This window comes from Apium graveolens, chromosome 9 (assembly GCF_009905375.1).
Source record: "Apium graveolens cultivar Ventura chromosome 9, ASM990537v1, whole genome shotgun sequence".
Lineage (NCBI taxonomy): Eukaryota > Viridiplantae > Streptophyta > Magnoliopsida > Apiales > Apiaceae > Apium > Apium graveolens.
Window position 1 is genome coordinate 260,115,596 of NC_133655.1, and position 24,740 is coordinate 260,140,335.

A 24,740-nucleotide genomic window follows, 5' to 3' on the forward strand; every position below is an offset into this window, starting at 1 on the left:
CTTCATTGTTTCTGCAAGTATTTCAGAAATTTACACTACACCAAAATCTCATTCACACAACTGTCATGAGACAACGGTTCAAAATATACCCGTTGTCCCAAAAAATCAAACCACGGGGTTTTCTTCGCTATGAAAAAACAGTTGTCTTGCTTTCCATCCAACAACGTTTATAGAGGTTTTTGCACACTATTGTCTAAGCTTTTCGATTTGACTTATTTAGACAACTGTGATTTCATGGACTGTTGTTTATGACTATTTTAAACAAGCGTGAACCAATGTTGTATGTCCAAAAACTCATTCTATCTTAAGACAACTGTTATTTTACGAGCTGTTGTTTGTAACCCTTTTACATAATGTTGCATGCATGTTGTATGTACAAAAATTCATTCCATCTTAAGACAACAGTTTTTGACAAGTCCGTTGTCTAATTTAGACAATGGTTTACTAAAACTGATATCTTAGACTCTATCAAACAATGGATTTAAAATACCATTGTAGAAAGCAAAGTTCATAGACAATGGTTATTAACATTATGGGATAATAGAGGTTCATACAACAGTTTACTGATTAGCAAAAGAAACCGTTGTCTATACAGCAAAGATGGAAAAAAAAATTGACTTGCACATATTACATATCCCAACCCTGCTGTACACAAACCAACAATAAGATGTCCAATCTGAATAAACCCAAACCAACAGATATAATACCATAAATCAGCCAAAGGTCCAACCAACAACAAACTAGAGATCCTCAATCAAAATTGTAAGCCATTCCTCAAAATTGGCAAACCATACACTTTCAATTAAACAAGACAGAGATTTCAAATTACATTGTTCCATATATACAAGACAGAGTTGTTTAGTAGTGAATATTACAATGAAAATGGAAACACAATCCTTGTTTACTGCCTTTGGTAACATGCATGCTGCTTAGCCATAATTTTGCACGCCTTGACAACCGCCGTATGCTGGTAATTCTGCATAAACACAAAAACAAGTGATCAACATTAATTTGCACAAGTTTGATGTGGAAAATTTTATAATTTATCCTCTGCAGTAGATAACATATCTCCAAGCCCTGTTTCTGCAGTAGAAGCTAGCCATACTTGTATGTCCGCCGAATGATTATTTTTGCTATGATAAAATCATCATCTATTATAAGAAGAGCATCAACCAGCAGCATTCACAAATTGAAAACTCAGTCAACTAGATGATGATTTTATCACGGCAAAAGTAATCTCATCAAGGGGTTCACGAGCAGTACACATGGATAATGGGAGCTTCACCTACAAAAAGAATAAAGTGAGCGGTACATGGACTCAAGTATCTATAAATAATTATATATATTACCACTATGGAAGTTGAATCCATTCTTCTTCCTCTCGCATATAGCTAGTATTTTCATCGTCCAGTTCATCAACATTCGGGAACACGGGCAACTGCAGCTCATTCTCAAGTTCTATTTCTACAGAGCCTTCATTTTCATCATCACAGTGGTCATAAAAGTTCTTTTCCGGGACTTTCAACACCACAGACCAAAATTTTTCAAGAGTATCATCAATGTAGCAAACTTGCTTAACATGTTTCCCTAGAACAAAAGGATCATTTGAAAATCCTAATTTATTTAAATTAACCAATGTATATCCCAACTCATCAACCTTAACCCCTTTGTTCATATCTACCCAATTGCAACGAAATATAGGGACTCTAAAATTATTATAGTCTAGCTCCCATATACTTGTTATAACTCCATAATAGGTATGTGAAGTATGTTCAACAGATTTAAATTTTTCGGAAAGCATTAATGTATCTGCAACAACACAAACACCACTACACTGTACTTGTCTATTATTATCACGCTCCTTGGTGCTATAAATAACCCCGCTGATTTTATAACCACTAAACGTAGGAACATTCTTGTTAGGCCCTTCTGCCATCCACCTTATATCATCACCTATGCTATTATGGTCATGGAGCAATTCCGTCTCAATCTGTACAATAAAAAAAAAATTAAACAATTTTTTTAGGTCTGTGTTTTTATTTTTTATTGGATGTCTTCGACTTCTTATATTACTTGTCTGTATTGTTTTTAATCAGGACTACGTAACAAGGTAATAAACACATAAATAAAACTTACCTTTTTCCTGAACCATTCGGGGAATTGTTCATTCTGCTTGGTTTTTAGCCACACCTCGTCATTTTCATGCTACTGGTATCTTAGCATTAAAGATGCCATATGTTCACTACAAGTAAAATCAATTGCTTCAATATATTTACCGAATTGCAGATAATGAGAAAATAACAAAATGCACACACACACACACACATATGTTAGTAACTTACTCAAAATATTGCCTCATGTGATTGCTATTTTGCAGAACACATAAGTGTGCTAGATGCAATTCCTCTTTGCTTGGCTTGATCATTGTCGCACCAGATAAAGGTTTGCTTATTGCATTTTGCTCATGCCTATCATTTTTTGGCAAACCTATGGTAGCTTCTTCAAAATTGACCAAACGTTCAACGGCCTCTTCGGCAACATATGCCTCGGCAATACAACCTTCGGGATGAGCAGCATTTCGAACATATACTTTAAACGCCTTCATATATCTCTCAAAAGGATACATCCAACGTAGAAAGATTGGCCCGCAAAGCTTAACCTCTCTCACAAGATGAATTGAGAGATGGATCATGACATCGAAGAACGAAGGGGGAAAGTGTTTTTCCAGCTGGCATAATGTTTCCACCAACTGAGATTGCATATTTTCCAATTTATCTACATCGATGACTTTGCTGCAAATTGCCTTGAAGAAAAGGCAAAACCTTATTATTGTGCACCTGACTTTTTTGTGCAGTACCGACCGAATCGCAATTGGAAGCAAATGATGCAATATTGTGTGGCAATCATGAGATTTCATTCCAACAAGCCGAAGTTTTTCCATATTTACAAGATTCTTGATATTTGAACAAAATCCATCCGGTAACTTCATTTGAAGAAATGATGAGCAAACTACCTTCTTTTCAGCATTTGATAAGTTCCATGCAGCCAAAGGTACCTTCTCTTTCTTTCCGGGAGTTTTTGGCCTTAGCTCCATTCTTATTCCCATTTCTGCCATATCGAGACGGACTGACTCCCTATCTTTTGTCTTTCCGGGAATATTTAGCAAAGTTCCAAGTAAAGCCTCACATATATTTTTCTCGATGTGCATCACATCGAGAACATGCCTAACTGGCAAAAATTTCCAATACTCAAGTTGAAAGAAGATAGATAACTTCTTCCAAACTGGTCTAGCATCACCTTTCTTCCGTTTATGTTGGCGTTGTGTCTTACCAAAGACATGGTCCCTTAGATGTTGTACTCTTTCAAAAACCTGCTCACCAGTTAATGGAATAGGACCAGCACCTGTCTCAACGCTATTATCAAAAGCTGCCTTTTGCTTTCTATACGGATGATGACGAGGCAACCACCTCCTATGCCTCATAACTACCGTCTTCCGATAGTGAACCAGCCTAGTAGCCTCTGTTTTATCAACACAAACAATACAAGCATTATATCCTTTAACTACATGTCCCGACAAGTTCCCCAAGGCCGGATAGTCACTTATTGTCCATAATAATATGCCCCTAAGTACGAAAGACTCTTGTCTATATGCGTCGTACACTTGTTTCCCGCGCCACAACTCCTGCAGATCTTCAATAAGTGGTTGAAGGAACACATCTATATCATTTCCAGGCTCGGTCGGTCCTGATATTAACAAGCAAAGCATAATGTACCTTCTTTTCATACAGAGCCAAGGTGGAAGGTTGTAAACCGATAGCAAAACTGGCCAACTTGAGTGATCAGTACGGTTTCCACGAAAAGGATTGAAACCGTCGGCGGATAAAGCTAACCGGAGGTTTCTACTCTCCGATGCAAAATCAGGCCACTTTTGATCGACATCCTTCCATGTTTGCGAGTCTGCTGGATGCCTCATTTTACCATCTTGTTGTCGTTCGGTCTCATGCCAAGTCATGTCCTTCGCAATCGCTGGTGTATTGAACAAATTTCTTATTCTTGGTATCAAGGGGAAATACCATAAGACCTTAGCAGGGACTCCTTCTTGTTCTTCTCCTTTCTTATTCAGTTTCCATCTAGAGGCCTTACATATGCGACAAGTAGTCTCATCTTCATCTTGTGGCCCACGATATAGTAGACAATTATTCGGGCATGCGTGTATCTTATCATAACCCATTCCTAATGCACATAAGGTTTTCTTCGCTTCATTGAAAGAAGAAGGGACATTGTTGCCTTCTGGTAGCAAAGACCCAATCAATAATAGAACATCAGAAAAACATGAATCAGACATACCATGCTTCACTTTCAAGTTGAATAACTTAACCAAAGCTTTCATCTTAGTGTAATTCTCACAACCAGGATAAAGAGGTTCATGCTCACCTTTCACATGGTTGATGAAATCTGAAGAATCTGAAGAAAGAACATCATCATCGTCAGCTTCACCCATTCTTGTGCAGAATTGGTAATTAGAAGATACCGAGTTGTCACTTTCATCCAATACAGGACTTTCTACAATATTTGGCTCCCCGTGCCATATCCAGCGAGTATACGTTTCATCAATACCATTTTGAAACAGATGGTTTTTAACAATCCGAGCTTTCCAAGATTTGCTATGTGCGCACTTTAAGCATGGACAACTTATTTTGTCTTCGTTATATCCATTCTCAAAGGCAAACATAAGTAAATCGTCCACTCCATTCTCAAACTCTCTTGTTCTTCTATCAGCTTTTAACCATGACCTATCCATATTTTGATATAAAACAAGATGCAAAAAGAAAGTGACATGATGGTCAAAAACAGAGCATATACTATTAAGCTTATGACTAACTACCAAAACAATTACAAACCCAAATTCCCAAATAACCAAAACTATTAAGCTTATGACTAACTACCAAACCAAAACAATCAGCAACAACTACATAATCTATTAGCAATTAGTAACTAATTAAGCTTATCACAAACCCAAATTCCCAATGTGCATCACTTCAAACAATTAATTGCAGAGGTGACTAATTAAGATTATGACTAACTAATTAAACAATTAACTAATTAAGATTATGACTAACTAATTAAACAATTAACTAATTAAGATTATGACTAACTAATTAAACAATTAACTATTAAGCTTATCACTTCAAACAATTAATTGCAGAGGTGAGCTTGTGTTAGAGCTTAAACCACTGAAACAATGGAGGAACCCTAAAACACTAAAAAGATAATTTAGGTTACGGATTTACCTAAAATGGAGGTCTCTGCGATGGAGGTTGAGGTTCGATGGGGGAGGTTGAGCTTGAGGTCGAGGTGCGATGGAGGAGGTGCGAAGCAGCTTGAGGTCGAGGTCGAGCTTGAGGTCGAGGTCGATGGAGGTTCGAGGAGGTCGAGGTGCGATGGAGCCGCCACGAATCACGATGGAGAGTACAGGAGGGGATAAGATGAGGAGTAATGAATGACCTAATTTTGACTTCAATTATTATGTTCTCATTCAGACATAACAAAGCTCAATGATTGGGTTGTTAAAATTTTAAATAATCCTTAAATTATGTCCAAGAATGTCAAAATCAATTAAATCCAAATAAAAATCGACTTATGGATAGTCATTTACAAATTTTATCGATGTTAATATCGACTTATTGTAGTCATGTACAAATTTTATCGGAAAATAATCAACTCTTCTTGTTCGTCTTTTTAACAGAAATCCGGTAAAAGCTGTAGTCCCTGACACGGGTACTACTACCCAGTTGACTTAATTAATTTCTGAAATGGATTTGTCAACGATCCAACCGTACGGATGTTAATATCGACTTATTGTAGTCATGTACAAATTTTATCGGAAAATAATCAACTCTTCTTGTTCGTCTTTTTAACAGAAATCCGGTAAAAGCTGTAGTCCCTGACACGGGTACTACTACCCAGTTGACTTAATTAATTTCTGAAATGGATTTGTCAACGATCCAACCGTACGGATGTTAATATCGACTTATTGTAGTCATGTACAAATTTTATCGGAAAATAATCAACTCTTCTTGTTCGTCTTTTTAACAGAAATCCGGTAAAAGCTGTAGTCCCTGACACGGGTACTACTACCCAGTTGACTTAATTAATTTCTGAAATGGATTTGTCAACGATCCAACCGTACGGATGTTAATATCGACTTAGTGTAGTCATGTACAGATTTTATCGGAAAATAATCAACTCTTCTTGTTCGTCTTTTTAACAGAAATCCGGTAAAAGCTGTAGTCCCTGACACGGGTACTACTACCCAGTTGACTTAATTAATTTCTGAAATGGATTTGTCAACGATCCAACCGTACGGATGTTAATATCGACTTATTGTAGTCATGTACAAATTTTATCGGAAAATAATCAACTCTTCTTGTTCGTCTTTTTAACAGAAATCCGGTAAAAGCTGTAGTCCCTAACACGGGTACTACTACCCAGTTGACTTAATTAATTTATAAAATGGATTTGTCAACGATCCAACCATACGGATGTTAATATCGACTTAGTGTAGTCATGTACAGATTTTATCGGAAAATAATCAACTCTTCTTGTTCGTCTTTTTAACAGAAATCCGGTAAAAGCTGTAGTCCCTGACACGGGTACTACTACCCAGTTGACTTAATTAATTTCTGAAATGGATTTGTCAACGATCCAACCGTACGGATGTTAATATCGACTTATTGTAGTCATGTACAAATTTTATCGGAAAATAATCAACTCTTCTTGTTCGTCTTTTTAATAGAAATCCGGTAAAAGCTGTAGTCCCTGACACGGGTACTACTACCCAGTTGACTTAATTAATTTATAAAATGGATTTGTCAACGATCCAACCGTACGGATGTTAATATCGACTTAGTGTAGTCATGTACAGATTTTATCGGAAAATATAAGATGTTTAAAATAAAGTCATCTTTTTAACGAAACACTGAACCGAATAAAAATCTTCTAATCGAAATTATTAACTAAACAATTGTAACAAAGTATGTCTAACAACAGTTTTTCAGACAAGATAATTTAATTTTTAAAAATTAAAATATATTAAAAGACATTACATACCGTTAGATTGAGGTACTATCTCAAATCAGCACCGTTCATTTGATTTTTCATTTCCCCCCAATCAAAAATTGTCTCCCACCTTGGCTTCGCGGTGTTTACTTTACCAGTTTACATTCACAATTTCATTTTTCATTTTCATTTTATCACACGCGACAACGGCGATCACAGGCGACAACGGCGATCACAGGCGACAACGGCGATTACTCAACCTAGCATCACACGCGACAAGGGCGATTACTCAACCGTTTAATCACTGGTATGGGCTTAAACCCTAGAACCCTAGCGTCCCTGATTTTATCTTTTGTATTTGGGGTTTTTTCATCTTATGTATTTAGGGGTTGTAGAGTATATGATATTTTGGGTATCTTCATTCCGATTATATGCGTCCTTTGCATGCATTTTGTCACTCACTCTTGATTTTGAGTCCCTGATTTTATGTATTTAGGGGTTTTGGGTTTCTATTTTGAATATATGATGGTTGTGGGTTTCGATTTTGAGTCCCCGATTTCATGTATTTAGGGGTTGTGGGTTTCGATTTTGAGAAATGCATTTTGTGGATTTTGAATATATGATGCTGCTTGTGGGTGTTGATTTTGTGGGTTTTCACTATGCTTGTGGGGTTTTGAATATATGATGCTGCTTGTGGGTGTTGATTTTGTTGATTTTTTGGGTTTTCACTATGCTTGTGGGGTGTTCTATGCTTGTGGGGTGTTCTATTTTGTTGATTTTGTGGTTTTCACTATGCTTGTGGGTGTTGATTTTGTATTTTCACTATGCTTGTGAGTCCCTGATTTCATGTGTTCTATGTTTCACTCTAGATTTTAGTGTTCCTCTATTATACTTTCCTGATCATATACATGTGAATGCAGTATCAATCTCATCCAGATGAAGAGGAAGTTGATCGGTCGTCAACCTGGGTCCTAGCAAGGAAGGACAAAGATGGTAAATTTTTAGGAAAAATTGTTGAAGATAAAGCAACGGAAATTGTAAGTTATATATTAATTTTTGTCTTAATTAATTGAAAGTATATGGTACTTAATTATGTTAGTCTTTTACATGGAAATAGCTCAGACTGTGATAATATGGTACACTTAATATTTTAGGAAAAATTGAAAAAGGAGGTTAAGGAAGGGAAACTAATAGCTGAAGGTGTTGATGATGTTTTAACACTCGCGCTCGGTAAGCCTGAGCATGGTGGACGGGTCCGTGGACAAGGTGTTCATGTAAAGCAGTCGGTTTATTTTGATCTTCCAAGGCAAAAAAAAGCTAGAACAATGGATGAAAAGATACAGGAAAGAGTTCAGAGGTACTTGGCAGAGGAGACTCCAAAAATAATTAAAGCGAGAGATGATTTTTGGGCTGCTGAAATGGAAAAGCTGAGGGCAGAGATCTTGAAAAGGCCCGTACAACAAGAATGTACTCCAACGCATCCTTCCCAACAAGCAAGCTGTCACTCTAACGGCGGGGTTGATGTTGATGCAGCTGTAAACCATCCTGCTACACCTACAACTGCAAAGAATTTATTTCCTGTTCAACAGGAGGGAGGTGGTCTGAAAATTCAAAAGATTGAAAGTTTGTTTGTTGATTTAGGGGTGGATCCTGAGGATGCTCAGAGGTTGGATGGCAAGGATGAAAGTTGTAGAATTGTTTTTGAGGAAGACAGATGTGAAGAAGTTAAAGTGAATGCTCCGGATAATTCTGTTTGTAAATTGGCTCTTGGATCGCTCAGCAACATTGTAGCTTGTGCGAAGATTGATGAAGTTGTTGTTGTTGAAGGAGAGGAGACAATCCATGGAGTCAGACTTGGGGAAGAGAATGCAAGAGTGTCAATCACTCAAGTCATTCAAGGAGATGCTAAGATTCCATATCCCATCGGTGACGAGATTTTGACCGTGGAACAAGCCATGGGAACTTTTATTGCATGGCCAAGAAACTTGATAACAATGAGGAACAATAGCACTTCCAATGTTTTGTCAGCTCCGAAGGTAAAAATATTTAGAATAGCACTATATAGCTAGAATGTTTTTATTTAGTATTTTCTTTCTTACTATTTTCATGTGTATTTTCTGCAGAAAGCCAAGAAAAAGGGAAAAAAGAAGACTTATAAATTAGTCGATGATGTTGAACCAGAGCTTGTTGTTGAGATGGGTGCAAATTACCCATCTGCATTAAATCGTTTGTGGACATGGGCAAAGGGTGCCTTAGCTGATGAACGAACGGTTTCTTTTCAACTATCCCAAGAAGCCTTTGGCTCTACAAAAAAGATGGCCATTTACTTATCAGATATATATTCGGTGTGCTCTGGAGGTGAAATGTCGGGGTCTGTGATCGTCCTTTTTATTCAGTAAGTTTCTCCACAATTTTTTTTTTAATATCTCATAGTTAGTCTGTGGCTCCAGAAACGATTTTTTTTAATCTCTCATATTTTTATATGTAGCTCCATAAACGAATACGTCAAAAAAAATAAGATGACCAACATGATCAAGTTCGTAGATCCCACCACAATTGGTGCCATTGGCTGTGGTAATGCAGGGCAGAGGTCGCGTGCACTCGCTGCACGATTTAAGAATGCTAAGAAAGGGCAATACTTTCTTATGCCTTACAATGACGTGTAAGTTTTAATCCAAGAGCTAGCTAGTTAGACATTCTCATATAATGTTTTAGCTAAACAGGATCACATGCCTTTTTAAATTGATTTTTTTTTTAGCTTCTAAGTTTCAATTTTTATGACAAGGCTTCAATTCATTCATGTTTGTGTAGGAACCATTGGAATTTAACTGTTGCAAATCCTGAGGCAGAGGTTGTCTACCACATGGACCCTCTAAAACGTCGAATCGCTAATGTGGAATGGTTGGATGTTGTCGACAAGTAAGATTCAGCTTCTAAAATATCTGTATGGAGTCTTGAACTTTGATAGACCACGCATTTTTCAGTTGCTTAATGGTTTTGCTGGTATTATTTTGGTTGTAGTGCCATTAAAATTTACAAAGAGGATCTCAACAAGGTTGTCAAGAAGAAAATTTTGTGGGAGAACATGGCGGTAATAATCAATTCTCATCATATTTTTTCTATGCTATTAAGGATATTGTAATTAAATAATTATTTCTTACATCTCAGTTAGTTGATATTGTAATTAAATAATTATTTGTTACATCTCAGTTAGTTGTTAAGGATAGAAGTTAGTTAGATTAATGCTTGTATATAAACACTACTGCACTCATAGTTTAGAGACTTATTTTTTACATTCACCAAATCTGTTTTGTATAGTTATCTCTCTGCAATATACATACAAGAGCTTCTTTCTCTCCAATTCACAGCTTTTGTAATGCATTTTTAATTAATCCAGGGAGTTCCAGTGCAGTCAGGAACCAAGGATTGTGGCCTGTTTGTGATGCGCTATATGAAGGAGATTGTTCAGGACAAAGAACTTGAGTTTGCTGCTAAGGTGAGATTTTCACTTTGGGTTTTCCCATTGACTTATACTCTTACTCGTACAGTACTTAATTGTATGACTTATGTAAAATTTTGGGTTATTTTTCAGTGGATGCGCAGATCAAACTTGGTTTACACTGATGATGACATTAACGAGATCCGCTGTGATTTTGCAAAATATTTCATGAAACGCCATGCAATCTAGGTTCCAAATTTGTGGTCTTTTGTTTGAACTAGTAGTCGGATTTGAACTTTAAATTATGCAGTTGGTCATGGTGATGCACTTTTTGGTCCAATCCAAACAGAATTGTCGGTAGATTGATAGATTTGTCTCAATCTATTAGTAGATTGCATGGTCAATCTATATATATTGTGCTCAATCTATATATATTGCCCGGTTCTTGTTCTAGTGTTGTAGGATTGTTGGATTGGTTGTGTTTGGTGGATTTATATTAGATGTTTGGTGGATATATATATATATATATTGGCTTGTTCTAGGATTGTTGGATTGATATGTGTTTGGTGGATTTATATATATTGGCTTGTTCTTGTTCTAGCTAGTTCTAAGTTTGTTGGTTTGGTGAATTTATATATATTGGCTTGTTCTTGTTCTAGCTAGTTCTAGGTTTGTTGGTTTGGTGGATTTTGATTTTTTTGTGATTGGTAGTTAGTTCTCGGTTTGTTCGTTTGGTGGATTCATTTTTGGTGGATTCATTTTTGGGATTTAGTTTTTAGAAAACAGGTGGTTTGGATGAAATCAGGATTTTATATGCAAAATTTTATATACAACAGATGATTGTGTTCTCAATCAAAAACAACCATTGTACCAAACTAATTGGAACAACACTGTAACATTGTTTTAACAGTTGACTAAAGCTCTATTCACAACACTTTAAAACATGGTAATATTGTGTCTATCATGTTCACATAACGACAAAATATACGATGGTGTTATCTCAAGGATAACACTACAATATGCTTTAAACAAAAAATGTGGTCTAAAGAGCATTAAGATGGCAGTTAACATAACTTAGTATTAAAATACTATCACAAACCATTGTTTGAAATAGCTCCTTACAATATTTACCTAAAACTGTTGTATAAGACAGCATAAAATAACAGTATTGACCTAAAACTGTTGTGGTTAGCCTTTCAAACAACATTATATACGACGCTGTTGTCTCAAGGGGTGCACTACAATAGGAGTTAAACAAAAAATGTGGTCTAAAGAGCTTTAAAATGGCCGTTAACCACAACTCATTATTGGAAATACATTTCACAAACCGATGTTTGAAAGACTTCCTTACAATACTCTGGCTCAAGGTGTTGTCTAAGACATCATAACATAACTGTATTGTCCTAAACCTATTGTGGTTAGCCTTTCAAACAACAATCAACAAACTACCCGTTGTTTGACAAATAATATATAGAAATTTTGCACTCTTAGTTGATAGTAATACACCGTTGTCTTCTTGAGGAAAACCGTTGCAGGTAAACTGTTCCAACAATACAGTCTTTTATACAACCTGTTGTTGAATGACAGTTTCGGTAACAGTTATGAACCTGTTGTGTCTGTAGCTTCTAGTAATGGTTCGATGCACTGTTGTCTGATCGAAATCACACGGCTCCTCAATAGACGACCAAAAATTTTGACATCAAACAACGGTGAAAAACGGTTGTAGGATCATGTTTTTCTTGTAGTGCTAGCTGAAGCCATTCATCGAAAGTATGATATTCACCTGTAACTTGAGTATGTTAGAATTCAAACCCATCTTGGCATTTACACCAGAGTTGCTGAGTTCTGGTTGTGGGCTATCAACATGAATGGTCAAATGCGCGTTTAATAACTTCAGGTTGATAAAATACAGCAACTCCACATAATCTGGATAACCTTTAAAGTCAAATAAGGAGGCTGTCTTGTTTGAAGTGAAGCAGATAGAAATAACGGAAGAAAGATACAAACAGAAATAAGATTAATATTAACCATGTAAAAAGTAAAAGAGCAGCAACTTGGTCAAATAAATAGCTAGGTGTTTATAGGAAGCAGTAATATCAAGGCAAGGAAATAAAGGTGGTGAAACATGTGAATGGAAGAAATTACAGTAACTCCTGGAATCAAGGTAGGCTATTAGAGTTTGCAAATACAAGGCTGACCAGTAAACCAGGAATTGAATGATAAGTGATGTAAGGCATGACGTATACCTCAGTTTTAAGGCATATAAATAGCTTAAGCTTATGTCTTGTAAATATATATATATAACAATCGAGTAAAAAGTACAACAGTAGTTGTAAGAAGAAAAGAAGAGCTATAGCTCAGAGAGAGAAGGCCGTAGCCTTGTGTGATAAAAAGAAGCTGTAGTTTTCATATCAATAAATACAAGTGTGTGTTTATTAATACAAATATATCTTATATTCATATTTTCTTTGTTTCGAGTTTAAAATAATTTAAGTGAGCCCATATACGTTTGCAATAAGTGGTATCTGAGCCAAGGTCACGTTTCTGATATATAGCGAGCATGATACAACCGCAAATTCCAAAGTTGACGGCACCAAATTACGGGAACTGGAGCATACAAATGAAAGTGTTACTCGGTTCCTACGACAATTGGGATATGTTGAAAGCGGATATGACGAGTCCGTAGATACACAGCTGAAGCAGCCCTTACAATGCGGAGAAGATGATTTTGAAAGAGACCCGGAAAATAGATAAAAGGCCCTATATACAATTATTCAAGGTGTTGATGAACCAACCTTTGAAAAAAAATTCAGATGCAAAAAACGGCAAAAGACGCGTGGGAGATTCTGCAAAAATCATTCCAGGGTGTCAAAAAAGTCAAAAAAGTGCGGCTCCAGGTGTTACGCGGGGAGTTCGAGAATTTGAAGATGAAGACTTCAGAAAATATTGGTGAATTTGTTACGCGTTTGAAAGCCATAACAAATGAAATGAAAAGAAACGGCGAAAGTCTCGATGACGTTCGGGTCATGGAAAAACTCCTCCATTCGCTAACCAGAAAATTTGATTATGTGGTTACTTCTATTGAAGAGTCAAAGGACTTGTCCACAATTTCCATTGATGAGCTGGTTGGTTCACTTCAAGCGCATGAGCAGCTGATGAACCAGTATGATGATGCAAGCCATTGGAAAAGGCGTTGCAAAGTAAAGTATCCATTGGTGACAGTTCTGGCGGTAGCAGTTCTGTACGTTGCAGAGGTGGCTTTAGAGGTGGCTACCGAGGTGGACGAGGACGTGGAAGGCAGTCTTTTAACAGAGGCCAGAATTTTGAAGGTTATCAACCATCTGTTCGTGGTCAGAATTTTAGAGGCCGAGGAAGAAGTGGATTTCAACGAGGTGATAAATCTCAATTTCATGTTATAATTGTAATAAATTTGGTCACTTCAGTTATGAGTGTAGAGCACCAAAAGTGGAAGAAAGGAGTCACTTTGCTGCAGCAAAAGAAGATAAAGACGTTGGCACTGCTATGTTCCTCACTTATAAAGGAGATGAGGAAAACAAGAAAAATGTTTGGTATCTTGACTCGGGAGCCAGCAATCATATGACTGGCCATAAAGACTTATTTACGGAGATAAACGAGACCATCAGCGGAGAAGTTACTTTTGGTGACTCGTCAAAAATTCCGGTCAAAGGAAAAGGTACAATTACGATTGTGTCAAAGAATGATGAGAAAAAGTATATAAATGATGTTTATTATATACCTGCTTTGAAAAATAATATCATCAGTCTTGGCCAACTTGTGGAGAAAGGGTATAATATTCAGATGCAGGATAATTCTCTCATCATCAGAGATCAGGTTCGAGAATTAATTACAGATGTGGAGATGTCAAAGAATCGCCTTTTCACACTTGATATGCAGACGAAAGTGCAGAAGTGCTTGAAATCAATCATTAAAAATGACTCATGTTTATGGCATTTAAGATTTGGTCATCTTGGATTTTCCAGCTTAAACTTATTGTCAAAGACAAAGATGGTGGAAGGCTTTCCAGAAATCAACGAACCAGAAAATTTGTGTGAAGCATGTGTCAAAGTGAAGCAACATCAACAAAGCTTTCCGGTTGGAAAATCGTGGAGAGCCAGGAGGTCATTGGAGATAGTTCACACAAATATAGCTGGTCTATTTGATATTCCATCACTTGGAAGTAATAGGTATTACCTAACTTTTATTGATGATTTTAGCAGGAAAAGTTGGGTGTATATCATCAAAGAAAAGTCGGAGGCTCTTGATAAATTCAAGGAGTTCAAAGCATTGGCAGAAAAACAAAGTGGCCAGTATTTGAAGACACTCGGATCAGATAGAGGAGGCGAGTATACTTCAAATTTATTCAGAAGTTTCTGTAGAGCTCATGGAATTAATCATCAGTTGACAACGGCATATACTCCTCAACAAAATGACGTTACAGAAAGAAAGAATCGCACTATTCTTGACATGGCAAGGAGCATGGTGAAAGCAAAGCACTTGCCGAGAACTTTCTGGGCGGAAGTCGTTCTATGTGTAGTTTATTTGTTGGGGGTATTGCTTATGCCCATATTCCTGATCAGAAAAGAAAGAAGCTGGATGACAAAGGCAAAAAATGTATTTTACCGGATATGACAAAAGAAGCAAAGTATACAGACTCTATAATCCACTAACGAAGAATTTAATCATTTCTCGAGATGTTGAGTTTGATGAATCTGATTACTGGAGATGGAGCGAGGATGAAAGAAAAGTTGCTGATTTATTTTTCAATGGTGATGACGATGACGGTGATAACCAGAACATTGAAGATGACGGAGATGATGATCAAACTCCTCCACCAAGTCAAAATCAACAAACACCTGGATTGACACCATCCACGGGAGGAAGCAGCAGTTCAGGGGGAGCACCACGAAAGATGCGGAGTTTGGATAATATCTATGAAGTAACAAGTCCGGTACAAACAACCTTTGATTATTCTTTATTTTGTTTAATGGCTGAATGTGATCTAGTTACATTTGAGGAAGCTTCTGAAGAAAGTAAATGGAACAAAGCCATGGATGAAGAAATTGGTGCAATCAAGAAAAATGATACATGGGAGCTCACAGATCTTCTAGAAGGGCACAAAGCAATTGGTGTCAAGTGGGTCTATAAAACCAAGACGAATGAAGATGGAGAAGTGGAGATATACAAGGCGAGGTTGGTGGCTAAAGGTTACAAGCAGAGATATGGCATTGACTATGATGAGGTATTCGCTCCAGTTGCAAGAGTTGATACCATATGACTTCTGACAGCAATTGCAGCTCAGAAGCAGTGGAAAATATTTCAGATGGATGTCAAGTCAGCATTTCTCAATGGTTATCTTGAAGAATAAGTCTATATTGAGCAGCCTCCCGGATATGTTCAAAAAGGCCTGGAAAACAAAGTGTACAGACTGAAGAAAGTCTTATATGGTTTGAAGCAAGCTCCGCGAGCATGGAATACAAGGGTTGATGAATATTTTCAGAAAAATGGTTTCATTAAGAGTCCATACGAGCATGCCTTATAAACGAAGACAAATTCAGGGAGAGATATTATGATCGTGTGCTTGTACGTGGATGACATGATCTTTACAGGAAACAACCCAGGTATGTTTGATAATTTTAAGAAAGTTATGATTAACGAATTTGAGATGACAGATATTGGTCAAATGTCATACTTTTTTGGAGTCGAGGTGAAGCAAAACAAAGAAGGGATTTTTATGTCTCGGAAAAAATATGCAGAGCAGATTTTAAAGAAGTTCAGAATGGAGGAATGCAAGCCAATAAGCACGCCAGCAGAACCGAGCAAAAAGCTCAGAGTTGATTCAACAAGGGAGTCGGTAAACCTGACATTGTTCAAAAGTTTGGTTGGTAGACTGAGGTACCTAACTTTTACTCGTCCAGATATAATGTATGCAGTTGGATTGGTTAGTAGGTACATGGAGAAACTGAAGCAATATCACTTCATGGAAGCTAAAAGAATTTTGAGGTACATAAAAGGTACACTTGATCATGGCTTATTTTACACATACTCTTAAGATTCAAAATTAGTAGGCTACTCAGACAGTGATTATGGTGGTGACTTGGATGACGGGAAAAGCACTTCGGGTTATGCTGTTCATATTGGTTCTGCAATTTTTTCGTGGTCATCGAAGAAGCAACAAACAGTTGCTCTCTCAACATGTGAGGCGGAATACATCGCCGCAGCAGCGTGCGCCTATCAGGCTACGTGGTTAGGCTACATATTGAGCGAATTAAATCTTACAGATGAAGACCCGGTTACCATTTACGTGGACAATAAATCAGTTATTTCTCTCCCCGAAAAATCCAGTGTCACACAGCCGCAGCAAGCACATCAATATTAAGTATCATTTCCTTCGCGAACAAGTAAATGAGAAAATTGTGGAGTTGGTGCACTGCAGGACTGAAGAAAATTTAGCGGATATTTTCATAAAGCCATTGAAACCAGATATCTTTCATAAAATGAAAGAGAAGGTCAGAATGCAAGCCGAGTTTGAGGGGGAGTGTTAGAATTCAAACCCATCTTGGTATTTACACCAAAGTTGCTGAGTTCTGGTTGTGTGCTGTCAACATGAATGGTCAAATACGTGTTTAATAACTCCAGGTTGATAAAATACAGCAGCTCCACATAATCTGGATAACCTTTAAAGTCAAATAAGGAGGCTATCTTGTTTGAAGTGAAGCAGATAGAAATAAATGGAAGAAAGATATAAACAGAAATAAGATTAATATTAACCATGTAAAAAAAGTAAAAGAGCAGCAGCTTGGTCAAATAAACAGCTAGGTGTTTATAGGAAGCAGTAATATCAAGGCAAGGAAGTAAAGGTGGTGAAACATGTGAATGGAAGAAATTACAGCAACTCCTAGAATCAAGGTAGGCTATTAGAGTTTGCAAATACAAGGCTGACCAGTAAACCAGGAATTGAATGATAAGTGATGTAAGGCATGATGTATACCTCAGTTTTAAGGCCTATAAATAGCTTAAGCTGTTGTCTTGTAAATATATATATAACAATCGAGTAAAAAAGTACAAAAACAGTTGTAAGAAGAAAAGAAGAGCTATAGCTCAGAGAGAGAAGATCGTAGCCTTGTGTGATAAAAAGAAGCTGTAGTTTTCATATCAATAAATACAAGTGTGTGTTTATTAATACAAATATATCTTATATTCATATTTTCTGTGTTTCGAGTTTAAAATAATTTGAGTAAGCCCATATACGTTTGCAACAGAGTAATGGTTGTAAACTGGTGACACTCCTTCGCAAACGAGAAGGTAACTAGAGCTTGAATGGCTGATTCATCACAGAGGTTACAAACTGGACACTGAGAGTTAACTTGAATTCATTTGACTTGCAACATATCTTTTGTGGGCAAACAGTTATCCGAAGCATGTCACAAAAAATTCTTGATCATATTCGGAATTTTCAAGTTCCATAAATTTCTCCAAAACCCCGAGTAATTTGCTGTGTTGGGCTGAGCTTTAGAAGCTTGAATGATATTATAGGCGCTTTTCACTGAATAATGCCCCATCTTCTCATGACGCCAATACCAGGTGTCCTTGTCATTTTCAGTTAGGAGAATAGACAGAATCAAGTCAGCATCCTTGGTTTCAAAAATATCCAAAACTAAGTCCACATCCCAAGCTTTTTCATCAATTCTGAGCAGTGAGGCCACTTTCTGATTTAAGATCGCCTCATTATCTGAGTGAACAAATGGATCTTCTACTGATGGGAGCCACGGATAATTTATTATATCCATTGTTTGACCATTACTAATCTGACATGAGATACCTTGAACAACCAAAATTTGAACTTTCAAAATGATACGCCAAATGTAGCTAGGATTGGAACCCAACTTAACTGTTAAGAAGGAGCCAGAAGGGTAATATCTCTCTTGAAAAATACGACCGACTAACTTGTCTGGGTATAAAATTAACCTTCATGCTTGGTTCCCCAATAACGCTATATTGAAATCTTGAAGATTTCGAAAACCCATACCACCATTGTGCTTGGCTGTAGTTAAACGACTCCAACACATCTAATGAATACCTCTATCTTTTGAGCTGTTAGATTTCCATAAAAACTTTGACATGGCCATTTCCAGCTCTTGACAAACATCAACTAGGAGTAGGAAAACGCTCATAGAATAATTGGGCAGAGTCTGAGCAACAGACTTTATCAAAATTTCTTTGCCTCCTCTCGAAAGAGTTTTCTTGTCCCATCCCTGTAAACAGTCTTGCAAATGCTCTTTTATATATCCAAACACAGCTGACTTCTTCCTTGATGATATATTAGGAAGACCGAGATACTGAGTTTTTTCTCCAGCTTCTTTGATTTTTAGTTGTTGACATAGCTCCTGCCTCAGATAATAGCTAGTGTTACGGCTATAAAAACTGAGGACTTCTCCACATTGATTTGTTGTCCAAAAGCTTTCTCGAAAATATTCAATAATTGCATAACATGATTAGCACTATCTGCACTAGCTTTGCAAAATATATAACAATCATCCGCAAAGAACATGTGAGATATAGAAGGGGCACTACGAGCGACCTTTATACCTTTAATAAGATTTCTCCTCTGGTAATCGTGAATGATAGAAGTAAATCATTCTATGCAAATTAGGAACAAATATGATGAGAGAGAATCCCCTTGACGAAGGCCATGAGAAGGGTTAAAGTTTCCAAAGTTCCTTCCTGCATGATTAATCTGATAACTAACAGATAAGATATATGCCATAAATAACTGAATTACTTTGCTTGAGAATCCCATTTTTTAAGCACTACTTCTAAAAAGTTTCATTCCACCCGATCATATGCTTTATTTATGTCAAGTTTTAGAACCATCCAAGCTTACTTGCCAGATGTTTTCCATTTCATAAAATGCATCACTTCATAAGTAATCATAATATTATCAGTTATTAACCGTCCTGAAATGAAAGTGCTTTGAGTATCTGCAATAATCTGGTCAATCATAGATTTCAAGCGATTGGCTATAAATATGATATAATAGTAAAATAGTAGATAGAATAAATATAGACATTATATTATATATAGTTGTAATTGAATTATTCATGTGTATATTTCTAGGTAGATGCATTTTTGTTGCAATAATATAATAACAAACTATTAAAATATAAAATAATATTGTAACGACATCAGAAATAATGATTTATATGTACATTAAAATTTTTTTAAAATAAATTTTAAAATATCTAAAAATTAAAATTTAAAAAGAAAAAAAATATATTAAAAAACCGTGCATGGCCTGAACTAGTGTTATATAAAATCACTAACTCATCTTAAACTTTAGACTAACTAATTAATTCATCTAAAATTTTAAACTTTTAGCAGGGAGCAAGATCATAAATTCAACAAGTTTAATATTATTAATGAATACAACAAAATCTATTCAATTCATAAAATCTTCTATTTTGATCTCTTATCATAATCATTCTTTTTTTGTAAGAAATTAATCATAATACTTTAAAAAGAGAAACATTATTTCCCAATTCCAACTGAGGATATAGGTATATCGGTAAATAAACACAAGTAGTTTCTCTAAATAACTCACACAACACAAAGTTTCTTTTGCCAGAAAAACTATCTTGCATTACTTGGAAATGGAAACATATATCATAAATACAATAACTGAAGTCCTACAAAATAGGACATGACTTGAACCACTAACAGCAACACGACTATTACGTAGCTGACTAATTCAACCTTCCTAAATAAATAAAACAAGTCTAAAACTATAGCAAGTCTATCACCTAAACCATAATACAGACATTGACATATTTATTCAAACATAATAAAATTGACTTAGTTTAAGATTAACCAACACATCCCCCTTTAATCTTAAACTTATTCAGACATATTCTCGACTGCCAACAATCTCCGCATCTTTTCAAACTTGTGTGTCATCAAAGCTTTTGTCAAAATATCAGCCTTCTGCTCAGTGCTGTTTACATACTTCAAAATAATATATCCCCGTTCAACACATTCCCGTATGAAATGATATCGAACATGTATATGTTTGCTCCTCCCATGAAACACAGCGTTTTTAGCTAAATCAATAGTTGATTTGTTATCAATAAACAGCACAACAGGTCCAATGAGTTTACCAGTTATTTGATTCAGCAGATTTTGAACCCAAATTGCTTGGCAAGCCGCTGCAGTTGCAGCCATAAATTCTGCTTCACACGAAGACAAAGCAACACACTTCTGTTTTTGTGAAACCCATATGATTAAACTTTCATTTAAGTAGAAACACATACCTCCAGTACTCTTTCTATCATCCATATTTCCCCCAAGATCACTATTTGTATAACCTGTCAAGATATTATTGCCATTGTTTCTGGTATAGACCAAACCGAGCTGCTATGTTCCTTGCACATATCTCAGGATCCGCTTCACAGCATTGAGATGCCTTACGGTGGGTTTTTCCATGTACCTACTAGCCACACCTACCGAATATGCGATGTCTGGCCTAGTATGAACAAGATATCGTAAGCCTCCTATTACGCTTCTGTAGTACGTTGCATCAATCACTTTACCTCCTTCGTCTTGGTCGAGTGATTCTTTAGGATCCATAAGGTATTTTACCGGATTACACCCCTTCATTCCTGCCTTTTCTATGACCTTTTTTGCATAACCTGTCTGCCTAAGTTTTATGTAGCCATGACCCTGTTCTACTTCAATTCCCAGGTAATAACTCAACATACCCATGTCTGTCATCTCGAACTTTGTGTTCATTTGCTGTTTAAAACTCTCGATCATTTTAGTGTTGCTCCCGGTTATCAATAGGTGGTCATCCACATACACTGCGATTATCATCTTGTCTTCTCCCTCCTGTTTTGTATAGACAACGTGCTCCGAAGGACATTTCTTAAATCTCAGGCTTTCAAGGCTAGCATTCAGTTTAGCATACCATGCCCGTAGCGCCTGACGAAGGCCATACAATTCCTTTATCAGTTTGTATACTAAATGTTTCTTTCCCTCTTTCTCAAAACCTTCCGGCTGTGCAACATAGACATCCTCGGTTTTTTCCCCGTTCAGAAACACTGTCTTGATATCTAGATGGTGAACTTCCCACTCACACTTTGCTGCCAGAGCCAATAATATCCTTACGGTTTCAAGTCTTGTTACTGGGGCAAAGACTTCATCGTAGTCGACTTCATACTCTTGCACATAACCTTTAGTTACCAACCGCGCTTTGTGCTTCACGATATTGCCCTCATCATCCCTCTTTAGTTTAAATATCCACTTCAGACCAATGACTTTATTTCCGTCTGGTAATTCGACTAGCTTCCAGGTATTATTTTCTTCTATTGATTTCATTTCCTTGTCCATTGCAATTTTCCAGCATCTTTCTTTCATGGCCTATTTGAAGTTGATTGGTTCCTTAATGCCCATGATGTACAGTTCTTCCTCTAACTCCACTTCATCCGTCTCATTATATATATCTTGAAGATTTCTGACTCTCTTCGGTTCTACACTATCATCGTAATTGTCCGGATTTAGAACATGTGCAGGTGACTGTACTCTAGGTGATTCATTTTCATCATGTTGTGAGTCCGTTCCTTGTGAATCAGTTGTGCTCTCCATGTCTAAATTTTCTTCACCAACACTTTTTGTAGCGCTTCCTTCACAATTTTCAACTACACCGTCAATTGAAAATGTGCCATTACAGGAGAGTGAACTGTCCTCTTTGCGTTCCCACACCCATGACTTGTTTTCTTCGAACGTCACATCTCTACTCACCCAAATTCTGTTGTTCACTGGATCATACAGACAGTACGCTTTAGTATCGGGTTCCTTACCCAAATTGATCATTTCTCTGCTCCTGTCATCCAATTTGGTTGTGTGCTGACTTGGAATCTTCATGTGTGTAATGCATCCAAAAATTCTGATATGACCTATGTGGGGCTTTCTTTCATTCCATGCTTCGTAAGGTGTGACTCTAGTTAATGTTCCCGTAGGGAGTCTATTCAACAAATAAACTGAGTGTCTAATGGCTTCCCCCCACAACACTGGTGGAAACTTAGTTTTTTTAAACAACTCCTCGTCATCTCCATTATTGTCTGGTTTCTCCGCTCCACACCTGAGGTGTATACAGGGTTGTGTAGTGCCTCTTTATACCAGCTTTTTCATAAAATAGTTTGAATTTATTTGAGCCAAATTCACCCCCTCTGTCAGTTCTGAAAACCCGTATCTTTCTTTCTTCACCCCTCTCAACCAATGCACAGAAGTTTTTGAAAACAGAGAATGCCTCATCTTTTCTATTCAGAAAATATACCCACATGTAACGACTGTAATCATTTTCCAATAAGAAAAAATACCTCTTGCCTGAAGCTGTTTCCAGTTGTATAGGACCATAGAGATCTCCATGGATTAGCTCAAGAACCTTTATTGCTGCATTGCTAGTTTTCAGTGGAAATTGTTTTCTGGTTTGTTTTGACAACAAACAGCCCTTGCACACTTCATCTGGAGAGATTGTTGCAGGCATTCCATTTACCATTTTACCTCTGTTCAACAGCGCCAAGGCGTGGTAGTTCACGTGTCCCAGGCATAGATGCCAAAGCTTGGATTCATTTTCTTTTTTTTGATAACAAACATACAGGCTGCATGGTATTGATAATAATTTTATAAAATCGATTTTGGGAGCGTTTTACCTTCATAAAGAGTGTATCTTGAGAGTCATACACCCACAATGATTCCCCTTTGATTATGATTCTATTTCCCTTTTATGCTAGCTGTCCAAGACTCAAAATGTTATTTTTGAGGGTTGGAATATAGTAAACATCATCAATGGTGCGAATTTCTCCATTCTTGCAGACGAGTGATACTGTTCATTTCCCTTCGATTCTTACACTGGACCCGTCCCCAAAGCTCACCACTCCAGTGATCTTCTCATCCAACCTTGTAAACTTTGATTTCAAACCCGTCATATGACTGCTTGCTCCATTGTCTAGAAACCACACGTTTGGATCTCCCTGTAGTTTAGTCATTTGTGACAGTATCAATTTACTCTCAGATAGGAGTGTGGTTTGTGACCCTTCCTCATCACACTTTGCTAGTAAGAGGGCCAGTTCGTCATCTTCAATCTTGCTCATGTTTACTTCTTCCCTTTGTTCTCTATTTCGCTTGGGTCTACGGCAATCAACAGCAAAATGACCATATATGCCACAATTATAGCACTTCAAATTGCTTTTGTCTCGACCTCCACGGTTCCGGAAATTCGATGAGGATCCATCTGAGTTTCTCCTATTTGTTTTCTTCAGCCAGTCATCCCGAGTAAGTAACAGTTTATTCTCAGCCAACTCCCGTTTTTGCCACTCTTCTTCTGTGAGTAAAAGTTGTCCTTCATTTGAGTCACTCTTGTTACATCCTTTTATTCGTTCTTCATGTGCTTTTAAAGATCCAACTACTTCTTCGACGGACAGTGTCTCTAAATCGCCAAACTGCTGCAACGTCGAGATAATTTGGAGGAATCTAGATGGCACAACACGTAGTAATTTCTTCACCACATAGGCCTCTTTCATCTCATCTCCTAGGGCTCTTATATCCGACACTAAGCCATTAAGCCTCAGGTAGAATTCATTAATCTGTTCGTTGTCTCTCATACTCAGAAATTCAAATTTAGTTCTCAGAGTTTGAGCCTTTGCCTTCTTTACTCGATCAACCCCTTGACACATTATTTTCAACGCTTCCCAAACTTCCTTGGATGTACTCTTCTCTGCAATTGAAAGTAACATGTCCTCTGCTAATCTCTGATATATCATTGCCAATGCTACCTTATCAGTCTTTTCTTCCACCGCTCCCTTTGGATCACTTGGTTCAATTGCCACCCAAACACCTTGAGCCTGCATATACACCTTCATTTTCATCGCCCACGTTGTATAGTTGTTCTTGGTTAGGATGTGATAGCTTAAACCAATTGATCCTCCCGGTTTAGACTTGTTGACGTCCATGATATACGTCTCTGATTTACACACAGATCTTCCTGTGCTCTGATACCAATTATTGGTAAATAAACACAAATAGTTTCTCTAAATAACTCACACAACACAAAGTTTCTTTTGCCAGAAAAACTATCTTGCATTACTTGGAAATGGAAACATATATCATAAATACAATAACTGAAGTCCTACAAAATAGGACATGACTTGAACCACTAACACCTACATGACTA

General features: G+C 37.0%; 3 protein-coding genes across 3 annotated transcripts; 1 reads left to right on the plus strand and 2 right to left on the minus strand.

The window, feature by feature from the left end:
- Window positions 1-1,351: 1,351 nt before the first annotated feature.
- On the minus strand, window positions 1,352-4,801 carry LOC141686214 (uncharacterized). The gene is made up of 3 exons (XM_074491264.1): window positions 2,343-4,801; window positions 2,137-2,143; window positions 1,352-1,990 (listed from the first exon to the last, which is right to left on the minus strand). The coding sequence occupies exons 1-3, from the start codon at window positions 4,799-4,801 to the stop codon at window positions 1,352-1,354; spliced, it is 3,105 nt and encodes a 1,034-aa protein (XP_074347365.1).
- An 8,510-nt stretch (window positions 4,802-13,311) lies between these two features.
- Window positions 13,312-15,794, plus strand: LOC141686215 (uncharacterized). Its single transcript, XM_074491265.1, has 4 exons — window positions 13,312-13,841; window positions 13,942-14,229; window positions 14,500-14,703; window positions 15,170-15,794. The coding sequence occupies exons 1-4, from the start codon at window positions 13,312-13,314 to the stop codon at window positions 15,792-15,794; spliced, it is 1,647 nt and encodes a 548-aa protein (XP_074347366.1).
- A 7,603-nt stretch (window positions 15,795-23,397) lies between these two features.
- LOC141686216 (uncharacterized) lies at window positions 23,398-24,519 on the minus strand. The gene has a single exon (XM_074491266.1). The coding sequence runs from the start codon at window positions 24,517-24,519 to the stop codon at window positions 23,398-23,400; it is 1,122 nt and encodes a 373-aa protein (XP_074347367.1).
- Between the last annotated feature and the right edge of the window lie 221 nt (window positions 24,520-24,740).